This window comes from Stenella coeruleoalba, assembly GCF_951394435.1.
Source record: "Stenella coeruleoalba genome assembly, chromosome: 15".
Lineage (NCBI taxonomy): Eukaryota > Metazoa > Chordata > Mammalia > Artiodactyla > Delphinidae > Stenella > Stenella coeruleoalba.
Window position 1 is genome coordinate 53,027,475 of NC_137161.1, and position 19,045 is coordinate 53,046,519.

The window sequence follows — 19,045 nt, forward strand, 5'->3', positions numbered from 1 at the left end:
GGGCACGGGCCTCTTCCCATCCAACCCCGCACCAGGTAAGACAGGCCCTGCCCAGCCTCAGCCAGCCACATGCAGCCAGGATCAGGGCCACAGACTACTTGATCTGGCCACAGGGGCCTTACCAGCAGCCCCCATTCCCCACAACAGACATTTGCATTACAGACCAGATGTGAGGCAGTCACGGGAGGCCCAGGGGAGGCCTCTCTCCAGCAGGGACTGTGGCCAGACTACCATCACCTGGGGCCCCCGGATCCTCTCCCCCCGCGCAGGCCGCCCACCCTCCACTCTAGGGTGCACACAGCATGGTCAGGACTCAGCCGCTGGGCAGGCAGTCTGAACATGGCACACAGCCTCCACTGCAGCCACTAGCCCTCAAGAACAAAGGCTATTTTAAAAATTCCATTTCCCCCACTCTCTACCCCTTTTAATGGCAGTAAGTTCACTCAGAATGTTTCCCCAACAGTGACAGAAAATAAACTTAGTTCCAAGTTCAACTCTGCGAATTACTGTCTATCAAGGAAAGCCAGGAGGATGAGGCGTTGGGAGCTCGGACCTGGGTTGAAAGCTGGTCCTGCCACCTGGACAAGGTGCTTCAAGCTCTCGGGTCTCAGTTTCCATCTAGAGCAGTAGAATCATGAAGACCTGTTACAGGACTGTGAGAGAATGTCAGGGAACAGGCATTGGATGGGCCCAGCTCGCAGGTGGCAGAAGGCAGCCACCTCCAGCACCAGCCTGGATGTGAGAAGTGAGCCTGTAAGGGGCAGGCGGGTGGTTGGTGACACTGGCCTGGCTGGATAGTACGTGTCCCACAAGGTTAAAAACCATCCCTAAACTGGGCGGCCCCATTCTCCAGAGAATACACAGGACAGAGCACAGGGGCCAGACGGACTGACGTCGTTTATTAAGGGAACAAAGAGCAGGTCACACACCCCGGAACCTGGGTTGTGTGGAAAGGTAAAAATACGTCTAGCAATTGAATGGAACATTCTGGAACCCAGTGGTTTCAGAGCTGCCCCACAACTTTACTAATGACTAAAGCAAACAAGGCCTCTTACTGCTCCCCTCAGCCACTATGAGACCATGGATGTGAACAGAGAGGCACATCCACCTCAGAAATTCAAAGTGGGGTAACCAAGGCCGGCCTGCATCCTGGGACACGGCCACTTGGGCCGGAACAAAGGCAACCCTGGCACTCTACCCTGGGGACTTCCTGATGGGCTGGGGGAGGCTGAAAGATGGGATCTCGGGGAAGCGTTCCCGCACCAGCCATCCATCCTACAGAACAGCCGTGGCTCTGCGAAGGTGACCCACCACCACTGTGATACTGGAAACCACCCCCCACCCCCCCCCCCGCAACAGGCTACATTTTGAAAGTGCAGCAAGGTTCGGGGGAAAGGCAGGAGACCAAGCCCAGATAAGGCTGGGGTACGTAAAGCTGCAAGAGACCATAGCCATTGAGGCTTCCCCCAAAGTGGGCAGCAAAGTGTCCCCCCAAATTCATATCCAGAATCTCAAAAGGTGACCTTACTTGGAAACAAGGTCTCTGCAGATGTAATCAGTTAAATCCAATGACTGCGTCCTTACAAGAGAAGACAACATATGGAGACACACACAGAAGAGGCTGTGGGGAGGTGGAGGCAGAGTGATGTGGCCCACGTGCGCCAAGGACAGCTGGCAGCACCAGGAGCCAGGAGCGCCCTGGGACAGATCCTCCATCAGAGCTGCAGGAAGGAGGCAGCCCTGCAGACACCTTGATTTTAGACTCTGGCCTTCTGAACTGTGAGAGAATTCCTGCTGCTGTAAGCGGCCCAGCTGTGGTCCTCAGTGTGGCTGCCCCAGACCCTAATACACCGGCAGGGCCCAGCTTCTTCCCTCAGCCTGGGCCCCCCAAATGTCCCACCATGTGTCCTCGTGCTGGGGCCTACAGGAGCAAACGGAGTCTGAAGATGCCTGAAGACCAGAGTTTCTGGCTCAGGGACAGAAACGACTCTGGCAGCTTCCTGAATCATCAGGCTCGGGCCCCTGGGGCGTCCTGGAGCCTCTGGGGTCTGTGAAGTGGCTGCTCCCCGCCATGTGTGCGCTGGTGCTTGCGGAGGTCGGTTCCCCGGCGGAAGCCCCTGCCACAGGCCGGGCAGGTGTGGGGCTTCTCGCCTGTGTGCGTCCTGCGGTGCGCGCTGAAGTGTGAGCTGTTGTTGAAGCGCTTCCCGCACTCGGTGCAGGCGTAGGGCCGCTCCCCGGTGTGTGTCCTGCGGTGGATGACCAGGCTGGAGCTCTGGCTGAAGCACTTCCCGCACTGGGTGCAGGCGTAGGGCTTCTCGCCTGTGTGCACCCGCTGGTGCGTGCTGCAGTTGGAGCGGTCGCCGAAGCGCTTCCCGCATACCTGGCACTGGTAGGGTCGCTCCCCAGTGTGCGTGCGCTGGTGCTTGGTCAAGTGGGACGTCTTACTAAAGGCCTTGCCGCACTCGGGGCACGTGTGCGGCTTCCGGACCCCAAGGGGCCGCCCTCTGTCTGGAGGCCGCTGGGGTCTGGTCAGGCCAGGCCCCTGACCCAGACCCGGGAGCGCTTGGCCCCACCGTGTTCTCACCGACGCGTCCGCCCTGGCATACTCTCCATCCTCAAACTGCCTCCCAAGCTCTGAGACAGAGAAAGCACAGTCGCTGAGGGCTCCACGGGGAGGGGGAGAGGAAGAAGGGGAGGCAGGGTGGGGCGGCCCTTGACGCAGGAAGTGCCTTCAAATTCCTCTTCCACACCCTCCGCAGGATGCCTCATTCAGAGCCTGATTCTGGGAACTAGAAACATGGCCAGACCCACAAGGCCGTGAGGTGGTACTGTGACAGTCCCATTTACACATGAGGACGCTGAGGCCCACTGACCTGACGGGGGAAGGACAGGCCCTCCCAGTGCTGGGAACTGTCCCTGCCGAGATGCTGTCCACCCCACACCCCCATGCAGCCCCCTCCTGCCTCCACACTGGCTTGTCCAGGAAGCCAAGCATGGGCTCGAGATCACATCCACCTCATCTGTACAACTGAGACAGGATGGAACCACCTCCCTGGCCTTCGCCAGGAGTTTTTACAAAGGAATTGATTCTGGCAGTTCCTCCAACGGTCACACAGAGTGACCACGTGACTGAGCAATTCCACCCCAGGTGTAGGCCCAAGAGAGAGTGCCGCTGGCTAGTGACACTCAGGGCGTCCTGAGGACCCCGTGCCCAGCCCCTCGTGTGGCCCTCAGGACCAGCTTCCCTATGGTGTCTGCGTGCAGTGCCATGTCCCAGCTCAAGGTGGTAGGACTCTCTTGCTGCTCGAGCCCCAAACCTTTCTTAAAGCCACCTGTCTCCCCTTGCCTTTCCTTCAGGGTGGGTGAACCTGCCTTTGTAAATGAAGTTTCATGGCCACGCCCATGTCTTTTCATACTGTCTGTGGCTGCTTTTGTGGCTGCTTTTGTGCCAGGAGAGAAGAGCTGAGGCATCACCAGGGAGACCATACAGCCCATAAAACCTGAACTATTTACTATCTGGCCCTTTTCAGAAAAAATCTACCAACCCTTGCTCTAAGCCCTTGAGCTTGAACTCCACAAACACAGTCGCCGAGGTCTAAGCCCAGGAGAGGGGAGAATCTCATCTGGGACATCCGTCTCCTCCCAGACCCCCTCACCTGAGCCAGCACTGCCAGAGACTTCCCTCAGCCCCGAGGCTGCACAAGCTGGGTCCCGCAGGCCTTGCCCTGGCCCATCCTGGGCAGTCAGACAGGGCCCAGGAGCGGGGAGTCCTGCTGATGGGGAAAGAGCAGAGAGGATGTGAGTGTGGCCAGGACAGAACACAAGACTGCAACCTCCTCCTCCTCGTGAGAGCAAAGGGCATCAGGAGAACCTGTGGGAAAAACTCCATGCCTCAACAGAGGTGGGAGGCGCTCTACTTCTGTGCAGACTGCTTCCTCAGAGAGAGAGGAAGTGAGGAAAAACAGGGCCCAAGGCTCTCCCCAGCTCTGGGAGGGAAACCAGATGCCCCGAGGAGTCAGAATTTCATCACAACAGAGATTAAGTAGCCAAGAGTTACAACACACAGCAGGACAGAGCACAGAGCAGTGGGACAGCAACAGTGCACACAGCAAGCCAGTATTCGTGGCAATAGAAAGATTTCATCTTCATTTGTTCTACAGACACTTAGTTTGGAATAAATGAAGATGTAAAAGAAAGTATGTGATCATTAATTTTCTGTGCCAACCTGGTCAGGCTACAGTGTTGTTGTTTAGTTAAATACCAGTCTTTTTTTTTTTTTTTGGCTGCACTGGGTCTTCGTCGCTGTGAGCGGGCTTTCTCTAGTTGCGGAGAGCAGGGGCTACTCTTCGTTGTGGTGCATGGGCTTCTCACTGCGGTGACTTCTCTTGTTGCAGAGCACGGGCTCTAGAACGCAGGCTCAGTAGTTGTGGCACACGGGCTTAACTGCTCCGCGGCATGTGGGATCTTCCCAGACCAGGGCTCAAACCTGTGTCTCCTGCATTGGCAGGCAGGTTCTTAACCACTGCACCACCAGGGAAGCCCTCAATCAATTTTTTACCTTTATTTTTTGACCATGCTGCACGGCTTGTGGGATCTTAGATTCCTGACCAGTGATTGAACCCACACCCTCAGCAGTGAAAGCATACAGTCCTAACCATGGGACCACCAGGAAATTAATTCCCTAAATACCAGTCTAGATGTTGCTGTGGAGGTTATTTTGTAGATGTAATTAACATCTACAATCAGGTGACTGTAAGGAGAGCAGATTACCCTCCACACTGGGGGGTGGACCCCACCAAATCAGTTGAAGGCCTTAAGAGAAAACTTGAGGTTTCCTGAAGAAGGAATTCTGCCTCGAGAAGGCAGCCTAGAAATCCTGCCTGGTTTCCAGCCAACTGGCTTGCTGTATAGATTTCAGACTTGCTAGCCCCCACAATCATGAGAGCCAATTCCTTAAAATAAATATCTCTGTACACACACATCCTAAGGGTTCTTTTCCTCTGGAGAACCCCAACTGATACAAAGCAGGATCTCAACTCCTTTAAAAAACATTTCAGGGAGTGACCACGTGTCAAAAGTGGTAGGACGAGCTGAGAAGGGCCAGTGTGGGGTGGTGAGGAGAGGCATAGATAGGCAGGGCCCTGCCAAAAGCAGCTCTGTCCATGGGGGCCAAGACGGCACAAAGGCTGCACTGACACTGGACAACCGTGTGGGTAAAGGAGCGAAAGAAGGAACTCAGGACAGCTCTGGGCATCTGCCTGGGGCGTGGGCAAGCAGCCACACTGCCCCCGCTGCAGATGGGCCACTGATGGGACACTAGCAACCTTGGCAGTACAGGTCTGCCCAGCACTAGGACTCACCAGGGAATGCCCCCAGCACACTAAAGCAACCCTTGGGCACAAGGCCCACAAGTTCCTATTTTTAATATGTTGCCCGGTGATTCCTCTGGCCACTAAAGTTTGAGACCTGCTGGAGTGGCTCCTGTAGGCGGGGGGAGCCAGGGAAGGTGCTGAGCAGGGAGATGGCCTGGGCCTCGGGTCCTGGAGGCCAGCACATACCACAGCCAGCCTGAGGGAAGCAGCCACCCTCCCTGACACTCACCCACGTCAGAGACACAACCCGGTGTCTGACAGACAACGGCCAGGGTCTCCCTGCACATACCCTCATCCTCCTGCAGCCTGCCGCAGCTGTGGTCCTGCTGAGCCAGGTCCAAGCACCCCCACTCCTCCTGGGACAGGTACACGGCCACGTCCTCCAAGGTCACCGGCACCTGCTGGAACACAGCTCACTCAGAGCCTGGTGGGCTCACCCGTCCCCTCCACTTGTGGGATGAAGGCAGGTCCTGCTTACCTCCCCTACTTCCTCCCCTCCCCAACCTTTCCCTTTCCGTATGTTGTTATCCACTCCTTCCTTCCAAGCTTGGCTCAGACACAGCTGGATCCTGCTCTTTGGGAGGACACCGTCACCACCAAGCTCTGCCCCAACTGCTGCAGGGCCAGAGACTGTGTGGACAGATGTGCTGTGTGGAACAGCTGGATCTGAGATCTCAGCCACTGGGGCCCACGTTCCTTGAGGACATGAGTTAGCATGCCCTGCCTCAGCTCAAGCCAGCCCCAGGAGCCAAATGGGGTGACCTGGAGACTTCAGGATGCCTCTAGGCCAGTGGTTCCCAAATCTAGCACCAGACTGACCTGGGAGCACGATTAACAGCCAAGAAAACAATATCCAGAAAAGGCAAATCCAGAGAGACAGAAAGACTGGTGACTGCCAGGGGGGCTGAGGGAGGAGGAGGGGGGAGTGACTGCTAATGGGTGTGGGGTATTTTGGGGAGGTGATGAAAACGTTCTAAAATTGATTTGATTATGGTGATGACTGCACAACTCTGTAAATATATTAAACACTGTATACTTTAAATGGGAGAATTGTATGGTAAGTGCATTATACCTTAATAAAGCTGCAATTGAAACAAACAAGCAAAGGAGACTCTGCTTCCAGGCCAGGGCTGGGGGAAAAATCTATTTTTACCCAGATGCCAGAAGATTTTAACACACAGCTGGCTTTGAAGTGACTGCCCTAACTCACCATTGAGACTCCAGGATCCTCCAGGACACACCTAATACTCAGGTGGCATCTGAGAACAGGCAGGACTTCCCAGGAGGTGAAGATCCGCCTTGGAAACCCACAGACCTGACCTCACAAGAGAAGTGTCCCCGTAACAAGGGCACGGGACACACGGGGATGCTGCAGATCAGGAATGCCACTCACCTGGGACCAGGCTGAAAGGAAGGATGTGGCCAGTGCCGCCGTCTCCTGACACTGGGAGGCCGCTGGGCCTGGGGAAAGAGCAGAGAGTCACCCACCCGTGCACATGGCAGCGAAGGCTGGACAGGTCCAGCTGCTCCCCATCAACACTCACCCGGCCGGGAGCCTGCCCACCCCACAGGCAAACAGGCCTGACCCCTGCCACACTCCTTTCCTTTCCCTTCCCTTCCCTTCCCCAGTGCAGGGCGTCTCTTTCCTCAAGAGGGACAGCTACTCACCCGTCTTTGGCCAAAGCTGGGGGCCTCTTTTTGGTCTGTGGCTCAGCTGGGCTGGGGGCTGCTGGCTGGAGTGCTGAGGCCCTTCCTCCAGAGACAGCTCTCCTGGCTGGGCCTCCACCTGGCATTTTAAGAACCACTCCCCTGTCCCGTGGGCCAGTGCGTCATCAGGGACTACCTCCGGATCCTGCATACAGATGGAGATCTGCCCACTAGCTCCCAGAAGGTCGGGAGGAAACCCACAGGGTTCCCCATGCCTCCTGTCTCGGGCACCCCGGCCACACTGTTCCCAGGCTCTGTCTTACCACCGGGCCACCTCGTCGTGTCTGATGGCCTCTGCGACCCTCCAAGCACCCACCTCCAGCCAGACCCCAGGGAAAAGGCACGTGACCCAGGAAGAGGTCAGGCTCCCAACCTGGGGAAAGGGAGGCCTGCTCCACTCTTGAGACTCTATGGTCTCTCCCCATCACACTGTGTTGCTGTCACCGTCACACTGTCACCCTTCCTTCCTTAGTGCTCCTGAAAAACCTGGGCCAGAAGGGCCCCAAATCAGGTCTCATTTCGGAAGCCTGAGTTACTGCACTTGCTACATTTTTTGAAATCATCTACAGACCCTCTGGAATTATCTATTTCCTAATTCCAGTGAAGGTGAATCAGATAAACTTAGTCTCAGAGTTTACTGACATCTGTAACAGTACTAAGGACAAGATACATCTCCAGGGAACTGAAACCAGCACCAGGGACCCTGTCTCAGGCTCAAAATTCCACACCTCTGAGAGGAGACAGTCCCTGGAGGTTACAGGGTGCCCAGTGACAGAGCAAAGCCATGACGGGAACCCCAAACGCCAAGGCTGGCAGGGCTGAGAAGGGCTCCTGGGTTCTTGTTGGCCACCACGAAGGCAGGATGTGCTTAATGCACTCAACTCACCTTATGGTCAAGTTTTTTGGGTTTTTGAGATTTTTTTTTTGGGCGGGGGGAGTTGGGGGGGTCTATCCTGCCGGATGCAAAAGAACAGCACTGTGTGGCCAATGACACTGCCACAGGGAGAAAGGTGACCTGCAGAATTTGCCAAATATCTAATCAGGAGGAATTAATCTGACCCAAGCAGGAGAAATCTGTAAGAGGCTTCGCACTCCCCAGATCTGGTTAGAAGGAATTGAGTTGGTCTAGGGTGGCACTCTCTGTAGAATGAATGAAGTGTCCCATATCTGCACTGTCCTTGTCCAGGGAGTAGCCACTGGCCATGTGTGATGACTGAGCCTTTGGAATGTGGTCAGTGTGACTTAAGAACTACATTTTAAATTTTATTTAATTTTAATTAAAACGAACACACATGGCTAGTAGCTACTGTATTGAATGGCGAGCCCCAGAGAGTTTGAGAAACACCTGGGGGCTCTAACCAGGGCACCCACCAGCACCTGGTCTTTCTTCCCAGTGTTCCTCCTTCTTTGGGGATCTCTTCAACTCCCAAGGCCCTGCCTTTGAAGGTCTCCAGCCTCTCTCCCATTAAAACCTGTGTCTGGCCTACGTTGGGATGGCGTTAACAAACCAATCCACATAGCTTAGAAAGGGCTGGTGGGGCTATAATGGTTAATCAAGGGGTAGACACACGTCGGCCAACGTTGAGAAACACTCTGCAGTTGCCTTCTTCAATTCAGTGTCTGGCCAGCACCAGGTACTCCCAATGACCAAGGCTGGCCACGGCTCCAGAGCCCAAGGAAATCTACAAACACAGACCTCAGCAGCAGGGCCCCGTTTTCTCACCTCAGGGCTAAAATGCCCCCCACCTCACCCGCTGCCTTTGTCTCCTGGGCTCCCGCTGCAGCCCTTCCACGAGGACTACGGCCTCCTCACCGCTCTCTGGCTGCTGCTCCCGCACCCGGGCCTGGATCTCCCCTGGAAGCACCGTCAGGAACTGCTCCAGCACCAGCAGCTCCAGGATCTGCTCCTTGGTGCGCAGCTCAGGGCGCAGCCAGCGGCAGCAGAGCTCCCAGAGGCGGCTCAGGGCCTCCCGAGGTCCGGCCACCTCCTGGTAGCAGAAAAGACGGAAGAGCTGGCGGAAGGTCTCAGGGCTAGGGTCTTCAATCTCCAGGGAGGGCTCCTCTTCCCAGCAGCAGTCCTCTTCCACCTTCACGATCAGGATCTCATCCTGCTCCAGGGGTGGCGGGTGCTGGAAGCCGGGAGAGGTCGCCATTGCTCCTGGTGAGCCTTCTTCCTTCTCTGGCCTGGAGCTCACACCTGTCTCTCTCTATACCTCTGGCCAGACACTGGGGAAGATGTTTTCAGGGCTCTGTGGAGAGACAATAAAGTCATGTAGGGTGCAGCACTGGGGCTGGATAAGCGTCTGCAACCCATAAGCCCCTGCCCTGGCCCCAAGGCCAACTTGCCCTCACTGGCAGAAAGAAACGGTTAAAGTAAATCAAACTGTCTTTGCTACTAACTCTCTAATTCCCAGGAGAAGTACTTAATCTCTGGGCCTCAGTTCCTCATGTGAAAGAAAAAATGGTGATACCATCTACACTCAGGTTGCTGAGAGGACAAAACAGGACGTTTGAAAATAGTTTATTTTAGCACAGAGCCTGGAACGCGGTCACAGTTCTACAAACGCTGAGTTTTCAATATTACAGTTGGCCATTTTTGGATGAGGTCCGTTTGGAAATATGATGAGAACCAGAGCCCCCTCTGCCCAGGAGGAGGCAGATTCTGTCCCAATCTGACCCCTGATTTCGGGCTTCGGGAGCCTGAAGCCCATCCGCAGGCCCCACCGAATGGATGGTCACCAAGGCCTCTCCAACTCCAGGGTCTTGGGAGGGTCAGGATTCCCCGGCTGGGCTGCTTTCCCGTCTCGTCCGCTCAGCTGGAGGGAGAGCGGTGACCGAGGCCGGGCACAAACCAGGCTCCGGCGGGCGAGGGCCGCGGACAGAAGCTCGAGCTGGGACCCTGCGCCCGCGCCCGCACTTACCGGCAGCGCTGAGACCCGTGGGGGGGCTCGAGGCAGGCCCGGAGCAGCGGGCTGGGACGGGAGCGGGAGAGCGGGCGTGGAAGGCTCGGCGGGCCAGAAGCGAGGACCAAAACCCTTATCAGGCAGACCCGGGACAGTTGGCGACGACCACTGGCTGAGCCGGCGTCGAGCTGGAGGACGAGGCCTTGTGGGCGTCCAACGGGAAGCATTGTGGGTAATGTAGTCCTCGCACCTTTGGCCGACTATGGAGAGTGAGAATGGGTCTGGGTGGGCGGGTCCACGGGAGCCATTGTGGGTAACTACTCACATTGTGGGTCCTCTTACCACTGGTTGAACCGACTGTCAGGCATAGAAACGAGATACGTAGCGAGTCCGCGAGATGCACTGTGGGTAACGTAGTCATCCCCTGGCTGAGCCGCGGCCTCGGGTAGATGGGTCCTGGGAGGCGTTGCGGGAGGGTGTTCCTCCAACTTCAGTGCGCATGCGCGAGGCTCCGCAGTTTCTGGGCCATTCTCCCTGCTTCTCTTCCATCCACCCTGCCAGGCCTGAGGAGCTCCACAGTGGAGGGGACCCTGGAAATTTACTTTTTTACATACATAGTACTGTGTATATGCCAGGCTCTGTTCTAAGCGATTTGCAATTATTAAATCAGTTCATCTTTGAAACAAAGAAGTACTATTATCCCTATTTTATAGGTGAGGGAACCGAGGTGCAGAGAGGTTCAGTGACCTGCCCAAGGTCACAAACACTCAGTAAGTGCAGAACTGGGGTGAGGTTGGAACCCAGATGTCTGTCTTGGTTCAGCTCCTTAATTTTAGAGACTGGAAAATGAAGACTCACAAAGTTCTTGTTGGGTACATCTTCGTTATCAATTGCTTATTTCTTCATTTGTTAATTTGATCAACAAATATGTATTTATTGGGCTCTGCTTTGTGCCAAGCAGGCACGATGAGCAGGAGGTGAACTGGACAGTCAGTCCTTGGTGTCCCTGTGGAGCCTGGGGGAGGGAGGTGTAGGCAGGTAGGGAGGTCTGAGCAGGAAGAGGATCATGGTGAGAGCTGTGTGCCTAGCAGTGAGAGCTCCATAAACATCATCACTGACTAACAACCAGACAACCCTTGAGTTTTTCAGCTTTGGCATCCTCAGGTCTAGCACCTCAATCAACCCTCCCACCGGCTTCTTTCTTTCCTTCCATTTCTGCTCTCCATTCTCTCTCGCGTTCCACTTTTCCCCCTATATCCAATATCCAGTTTTTCTTGTGAGCACATAGGCAGAACAAGAAACTGGGCTGCTCACCACTGATTTCTGGAGACACACACACACACACACACACACACACACACACACACACACACAGCCCGGTGGAAGGCAGGACCTTTTAAAGGGAAGATGCCAGATTTCAGGACAGCCTTGTGGTGGGGCTTGAGGAAAGGCAGGACCACATATGCCTCATTTTCGCCTTATAATCTTGGGCTGCTGTGCAATGCTGTGAAATCTCTCCTTGGAACCTGTGTTTTGGGTCCATTATTAAATTTTAGACAGACAAGAGGATACATCAGTTAACGGGTCAGGAGAGCCGGGATCTTAGAGGGAACAAAGGTGCAGAGCCATTCAGAGCACTGGCACTCAAGCCAAACACAAGAAGCCTGCCATTCCATCAGCCTCAGGAGGAGGGCGTGGAAAGGGGTAATTTGAAGAAGTCACAGATGGGTGTGTAGTGGGGGAGGAAGAAGACAGATAGACAAAAGTGGAAGAGGGAAAAGGAGGAAAACAGAAGAGACACTCTTGGCTCCGTCTGGAGGGGCAGCATTTTCAAAGCTGCCGCACAACTTCCTGTTTCTGTCTGCCTCCTGGTTAGCGGTGGGGCCCTGGCCTTGCATCTCTTATCATCTCCTCGGGGCCAGATATACACAAGTTAGCAAGTCCATGAAGTGACCTGACTAACCTAGGCCTGACTAACGTAGTCCTGGCCCTCTCCTCTCTGGGCAGTTTTCAGTGAGTAGAGCCAACAGAGATTTAAAGGTTAAACTTCTACTTTGCCCAGGATTTCTTTCTTAATCCTATCTTGAGGGGGACACGCATTCAGTCCATAACCAGCATACACCAGGATGAATTTGGGCCTACCCTGGTGTACACCCAAACCAGTGCTTCAGATCCACCACTTACTAACTGGGTAAGCCTTACCTTTGCCTCGTCTGTAAAATGGGGATTGTCATAGCTCCAACTTCTGAGAGCTGACAGACAGGCTTCGATGACGTTATGTTTGTAAAGGACCTATGATGATGTCTAGCACGCAACAGATGCTCCATAAACATCAGCTCATGACCTGTAACCACACTGGGATGAAGTCTGCAGGCCTCAAGATTTGTGGATCTTGGATGCCTGGGCCCGTGGAGTTCCTGTAAGAGGTCCACAACTCATTCAGGCGCCAAGCATTGTTTACAGTATGAATTAAAAGTATTTACAGTTATATATATATATATATATATATATATAATCACATGCCACTGTTTATTCTTATAAACGTAGCTTGTTTTCATAGCGTTTATGGAGTTTACAAAAGTTTGAGTTAAAATGGCAGCCTTACACTCACAGAAGCTGGCAAACAACTGAGAGGCACACATAGATCCTCCTCTGAAGACAGAGGGGAAGATGATCTCCAGGCTGATGGTACATAATCCATAATCACTACTGGGTGTTGGTTCAGCTCACAGTTACTCTTCTACTTAATTATGGCTGGGAGGAGATGGTCTACCATCAAGCACTTTACAAGTGTGGGTCATCGTTGGTAGCAATTTCCCAAAGTCCAAATGACTGAGAACCAACAATTCAGTACAAGTCAAACAGTTTAGCTAATTCGACTAAATTATCTAGAAGAGTCATCAGTGAGCTACAGTTTTCAAAACCTGATATGTAATGGGTGTTTTTCACACTTTTTCTAAGGCATTTGCGAGCTAACAATAAAAGCTAATGTTTTTTAAGTACTTCCTAAGTCCACGGTGCTTGTGTTTTTACTGTGCTACTTAAATCCTCACAATGACTATTGTGTAGATATCATTATTATGCATGTTTTAGATGAATAAACTGAGGCTCACAGAGGGGCAGAGCCCTGCCCAAGGCCACACACTTAGGAAAGTAGAAGAGCCAAGACAGACTTGGGCAAGTACGCCCCAGAGCCTGCTGCTCAGACCACTCCCCTAAAGGCAAACTTGAATGCCTGCCAGGTAATCAGAGCTCTGTCTTGGAGTAAATATCCAAACTGTATCTCAGAAGACTCTGGTCCTGTCCCAAGATTCTCCTTTGAGGTGACCAACCAGGGCCCCTCTGGTTTTCTCGGCACAATAGGCAGATCTGCTTGGCATATAGTAGATGCTCAGTAAATATTTGCTGAACGACTGAATAAATAGTGGGGTGTAATTTGTTCTTCAGACACTGAACTCTGCTGCTCAACCTTATCACAAACTTGATTCCGACAATAATATAAATGGGGTTTAATAGTACCTATTTCCCAGAGGATACTTACTACAATTAAATGACACAGCACATTAAAATACTTTGCTCTAGGGTGAAACATAGGAGCACTCAGTAAACAGTAGTCGTTTTGTTTTGTTTTGTTTTTTATGGAAAATTAGTGTATTTGAATCATCTCAGAAGAGTAGAGAAAGTTTCACACTAGCAGATTTCGGCTTTTAGCACCTTTGAAAAGAAACATTCAAAGTTAAGACAAGTGGCAGGATAGGCTCCTGACTACCTTCAGTGATGATTCCTCTGACTTAGGGTGTGCAGGTCATAGAACAGTGTGTGGTTATTTGTTTTTTTTCTCTACATTTTGAGAGCGTCACAAAAACACACTTAGAGAGAATGAGACAGGTGATCACTGACTAGATGGCTGGTGGTTAGAAGATGGAAGAGAAATGTTGGGACAAAAGGAGAAAGATCACAGGCTGGACGAGGCGGTCAAATAGAAAGCCCGAAGGTGCTGACAATACAGTACATGGTCTTGTTCTCCCATCGCACAGTGCAGCTCCCATCAGTAGAGCTCTCCAGAAGCAGGAACTTGCCGTGTGCAATCCTGCTCCGTTCTTCTGCATGATTACACAGGTCACAATGTATTTAAATGGTTTCCCCAGCTTGGTGAGTTGGCTTAAGCTTTGCTCCACTACATTTGTGGTCCACTGATTCACTTTGCTATGCTGATAGGCGTTGCCACCAATGGCATTTTCTATGAAGTGAGCAACATTTCCTTTTACAATGTTGCTCACTTCAACAACAAAAGCAGTCTCCTCAGTAGCCTGTTAGTCTTCCATCTTTCCTTCGGCGCCTCGCCTCTGCCTCCCTCTGTTATCATTTTCATCAACAGAAAGGATGAAGGGTAAGAGGGCTTGCTGTGCAATGCTGTGAAATCTCTCCTTGTAGTCTGCCTGTATTTTGGTTCCATTATTAAATTTTAGACAAGAGGATACATCAATTAACAGAGAGGCAGGAGATAGCCATTGTTTACACCTCGAACCACCCAGCATTTGAAACTTTATCTGTCTTTTCCCTGCAGCCAGCAAGTTAAATGAGAAGTAGATGGGTAGGACTTCCCTGGTGGCACAGTGGTTAAGAATCCGCCTGCCAATGCAGGGGACACAGGTTCAATTCCCTGGTCCTGGAAGATCCCATATGTCTCAGAGCAACTAAGCCCTTGTGCCACAACTACTGAGCCCACGTGCTGCAACTACTGAAGCCCATGCACCTAGAGCCCATGCTCCACAACAAGAGAAGCCACCACAATGAGAAGCCTGCTCACCGCAATGAAGAGTAGCCCCTGCTTGCCACAACTAGAGAAAGCCCACGTGCAGCAACGAAGACCCAACGCAGCCAAAAAATAAATCTTTAAAAAAAAAAAAGAAGCAGCTGGGTAAGAACAGGTGTGCCAAACATGATGATTCCTTTGAGGGAGAGTTGCCTGTAGGATGAAGGCATCACAGAGAAAGCCTGGAGTGTGGAGGAAGAAGGGGAATCAAGGCCCACCAGGCATGCTCAGAAATCCTTACCCGTGGGGATGACGTATGCTAAACTCCCCTGCTCGCGGTCGGCCCAGATGTGGCTCAGAATAGGGTGAAGATTCACACCCTTTTCTTGGAAAAAGCACATAGTGTCATAGTCTGCTCAGGCTGCTGTAAAAGAACATCACAAACTGGGCACTTATCCAACAGACATTTATTTCTCATGCTTCTGGAGGCAGGAAGTCCAAGATCAAGGTGCCAGCAGATTCGGTTCCTGGTGAAGACTGTCTTCCTGGCTCATAAATGGTGCCTTCTCTGTCCTCACTTGGTGGAAAGAGACAGTGATGCCTTTCTTCCTTTAATCTTAGTTACCTCCTATAGACCCTGTCTCCAGATATAGTCACGTTGGGGGTTAGGGCTTCAACATGAGTTCTGCGGGGACACAGTTCAGTCCATAGCACACAGCCAGACCCACAAACACCACCAGTCCCTGGAACGGCAAAAGATTCCCCTCAGACCACCACCCACACCTGCTCAAACACCCACAAGGGCCGGGAGGGAAGGCAAAACTGGGCTTTTGACACAGATGTGCATTTGTGCACCAAACATTCTGGAATATTCTTGTTTTCCGCAAAGACATGGGCTCTCTCCCATTTTTCTTAAAACACATGTCCCTCTTGCTCTTTCTTCTCTATTACCATGTGTGAGAGTGATGTAAATGTGGGGAATTTCTCTCTACAAGAGACACAACAGTGCCATCGTGACAGGTGGAGCAGGTGCAAGGCCTCAGTGTCAAGGCCATGGGAAGCAGTGGGGTATGCAGGCCCCACAGTGCCTGCCAATCTGATCACTCCCCAGAAGCCAGATATCTGGATGTTTAAGTGAAAATTCCCAGTTTTGAATGTAGACTCAAACTGGGTTTAAATCTTGTGTGACATAAACCAAACCCACCGACACGTTTCTGGGCTGTGTCTGGCACAAACAAGGATGTACAGGCAGACCTTGTTTTATTGCACTTCACTTTATTGAGCTTTGCAGATATTGCATTTTTTACACATGGAAGGTTTGTGGCCACCCTGCATTGTCAGGTGATAGCATATTTTAGCAATAAAGTTTTTGTTTTTGTTTTTGTTTTGCGGTACACGGGCCCCTCACTGCTGTGGCCTCTCCCGTTGCGGAGCACAGGCTCCGGACGCGCAGGCTCAGCGGCCGTGGCTCACGGGCCCAGCCGCTCCGCGGCATGTGGGATTTTCCCGGACCGGGGCACGAACCCGTGTCCCCTGCATCGGCAGGCGGACTCTCAACCACTGCGCCACCAGGGAAGCCCCAAAGGCTTTCTTAAAAGGGGAGGATGCCAGAGCTAAGAGAAGAGAAATAGAGGTAAAATGTCCAGCTTCCTCCAAGAAATCTGCTGTGGGCTGAAGCCAACCACACAGAGGAGAGCCAGCCTGTGAGAGACAGAGACAGACACACAGAGAGAGGCACAGCTGAGGAATGGGCTTCTTTCACCACTTTTAAAGAAAAAAATTATTCATGGCACTTGTTAGGGACCACTGAGGTTACTGAGTCCAAGTTTGTACTGCTTGTTGAACAACAGGCCAATAAATCAAGAGACGAGTTGTTGGGGCAAGGAACAGCGACTTTATTCAGAAAGCTGGCAGACTGAGAAGATGGTGGACTCGGGTCCCAAAGAACCATCTTGCCTGAGTTAGAATTCAGACTTCTTTTTATATTAAAAGGAGAGGGAGTAAAGTCAAAATTTCCTGGTTCTGGCTAGCCTCCGGAGAGGATGTGTTAATTTCTTTCAGTCATTCACAGGTGGGTCTGGTGAGGAATGTTTCCTGTGAGCTAAACAAAGGTATTTTAGCTTAATGCTAATTACCTGGGAGGCAGGATTCCTAGAGATGGGCCATTATGGATAATTTAAGCTTATAGGCATCATCCCTTTAGTGATTAACCTGTAATAGAATATAAAGGTTCTTGCCTGTTATACTGCAGTGGGATTTTGCAGTGAAGACAGATCAGGTTCAACTCTGAATACAACAAGGAAAGATGGGAACTTATAGCCAAGGTGCAGGGTTCAGGGGAGGCATTGGAAAATTAACAAAAGGAAGCATCAGGGTAAGAGGGGTTTCTTGCTTTAGGAAGGCCAGGGTGATCAGACATCAATCACCTGGGGAATGCGGGAGGATGAGGAACCCAATTGGGGTGGGGGCAGGTGGTTCTGGCTAAACTGGCTACAAGTGAACAATGCAGAGATGAACATGGAAGCCCAAAAGTCAGGGCCTAGTTGAGAAGAGAGTTCAAAGGAGCCTGAATAGAGTCTGGTCGAGAAAAGAATCTTTGCCACCACTTCCAGGGTAAGCCGGCTCCCTATCCCTGACAGAGAAGAGTGCTCTAGAGAAGCAGGAAGTGCCCTTTGGGGGTTCCAAAGGCAGAAGTTGTCCACAATAAGACTGCAAAAGAGAGGCCAAGTGCCTTTGCCTACCCTCTGCCTGGGAGATAAAGGCCTCCCATGTCAAGGCCTAGTCCTCCCTCCTCAAAACCCCGACAACTTCTAACCCCAGTTCCTTGTCCTGCCTTCTTCTTCCTGATCAATAATGGCCATCAATTTCTGATCACCAGACAATACGCATGCGCACTCCGTTTGTTCTTAATTTAGTAAGGCCAGAGGTACTGTATCTTTACAGGCTAAAAAAAAAAAACCCTGAATCTCTGAGAGTTTTAGGTATTGAACCCACGGGGGGTCATATGGCTAGGAAGTGACAGCAATGGGATTGGAACACAATTTTAAAAAAAATAAATTTATTTATTTATTTTTGGCTGCTTTGGGTCTTTGCTGCTGCGCGCGGGCTTTCTCTAGTTACGGCGAGCAGGGGCTACTCTTCGGTGCAGTGCGTGGGCTTCTCATTGCAGTGGCTTCTCTTACTGCGGAGCTCGGGCTCCAGGCACTCGGGCTTCAGTAGTTGTAGCTCGCGGGCTCTAGAGCGCAGGCTCAGTAGTTGTGCCGCACGGGCTTAATCGCTCCGCGGCATGTGCGATCTTCCCGGACCAGGGATCAAACCCGTGTCCCCTGCAATGGCTGGCGGATCCTTAACCACTGCGCCATCAGAGAAGTCCCTGGAACACAAATTCTTGATTCCAGAACTACAGCTCCTTAGTCCCGGGTTAATCCACTCTGGCCAGTAATAATATCGCACACATCCTAAGGCCTTGATTCAGTCGGCTACACTTGACTCCCTCCCTGTCCTTTTGGTTGAACTCGCTCTGTAGTGCGCCGGGTGACGCCACAGCGAAAACACGCCGGGAAGGGGAGGCAGCCCATATTCGAGTCCCGCCTCTGCCCCAAAGACTGCGGCCGCACGCAAGTCACCTCCCTTCCCGGAGTTTCAACCTCCGCGCCCGGGAAGGAGCCCCAGCGCACTGAAATCAGCGCACAACCAAGGACAGCGTCCGCCGCGCAGCGACCGAGACCAAGCACGGACCGACCGCCGCGATCTCGCAAGTCTTTCCCAAAGCCTCACGCGAGGACTGTGCCCGCCGGAAGCGGAAGTCGCGGGCGCCAGAATCGGGGAGCGGCCGGACTACTTTTCCAGCGTGTTGCGCGCCGCGCCTGACTGGCAGATACCCAGGGGACCCCTTGGGGCGGGGCGGGGTCACGTTACCTGAGGGTCTCTCCTGGAGGTGGCCTTCCGAGGGGCTGAGGAGAAGCCTCTGGCCGCGACTTTGTCGTTGCCGAGGCCACGGGCCAGTCCCTTGCGTGCTCTTAGCCTCAGTTTCCACATGTGTGAATGGGGGACGTTAAGTCGTTCAAAATCCTTTCATCCGTTCATACATATATTTTTTAAAGCCACATATGAGCGATCACATCTGCCAGCTCTGCTAGGTGCTGGGGTTTCGGCGGCGGTGGTGAACAAGTGCATTCTTTCATGGAACTTACATTCTGCAAAGAGAGGCATACAAATAATTGCACAAATAATTGTTTAGTCACCTCTTTGGTGAATGCTGCCAAACGGATAGAGAAGAGAGGACCTGTCTCTCTTAGGATGGATGT

At 52.5% G+C, this 19,045-nt stretch overlaps 2 protein-coding genes across 5 annotated transcripts; both read right to left on the bottom strand.

Moving 5' to 3' along the window:
• Nucleotides 1-236: 236 nt before the first annotated feature.
• ZNF500 (zinc finger protein 500) lies at nt 237-10,188 on the bottom strand. Of its 4 annotated transcripts, none has more exons than XM_079944782.1 (7): nt 10,001-10,188; nt 8,831-9,328; nt 7,041-7,158; nt 6,766-6,833; nt 5,662-5,773; nt 3,657-3,773; nt 237-2,634 (listed from the first exon to the last, which is right to left on the bottom strand). In XM_079944782.1, exons 2-7 carry the CDS (start codon nt 9,230-9,232, stop codon nt 2,009-2,011), a joined length of 1,443 nt encoding a protein of 480 aa, XP_079800908.1. In that variant the 5' UTR covers nt 9,233-9,328; nt 10,001-10,188; the 3' UTR covers nt 237-2,008. The 4 variants fall into 4 exon arrangements, with proteins under 4 accessions (XP_079800908.1, XP_079800906.1, XP_079800907.1 ...); XM_079944780.1 differs by having other exon boundaries at nt 5,662-5,770; nt 7,041-7,224; XM_079944781.1 differs by having other exon boundaries at nt 3,657-3,770; nt 7,041-7,224.
• A 3,500-nt stretch (nt 10,189-13,688) lies between these two features.
• LOC307198488 (dynein light chain Tctex-type 1-like) lies at nt 13,689-18,776 on the bottom strand (the record flags this gene model as incomplete). The annotated part of the gene is made up of 3 exons (XM_079945459.1): nt 13,689-14,029; nt 14,107-14,292; nt 18,657-18,776. 3 exons carry the CDS (start codon nt 18,774-18,776, stop codon nt 13,958-13,960), a joined length of 378 nt encoding a protein of 125 aa, XP_079801585.1. The 3' UTR covers nt 13,689-13,957.
• Nucleotides 18,777-19,045: the final 269 nt, after the last annotated feature.

What these genes read in the sequence shown, in the direction of transcription:
- ZNF500 (XM_079944779.1), bottom strand. Translation starts at nt 9,232, where the DNA reads ATGGCGACCTCTCCCGGCTTCCAGCACCCGCCACCCCTGGAGCAGGAT. An exon ending in TCCTTTCAGCCTGGTCCCAG is followed by an intron (nt 5,774 to 6,765) that starts GTGAGTGGCATT and finishes GCTGTGTTCCAG; the next exon opens with CAGGTGCCGGTGACCTTGGA. An exon ending in CTCTGGCAGTGCTGGCTCAG is followed by an intron (nt 2,635 to 3,656) that starts GTGAGGGGGTCT and finishes TCTCTGTCTCAG; the next exon opens with AGCTTGGGAGGCAGTTTGAG.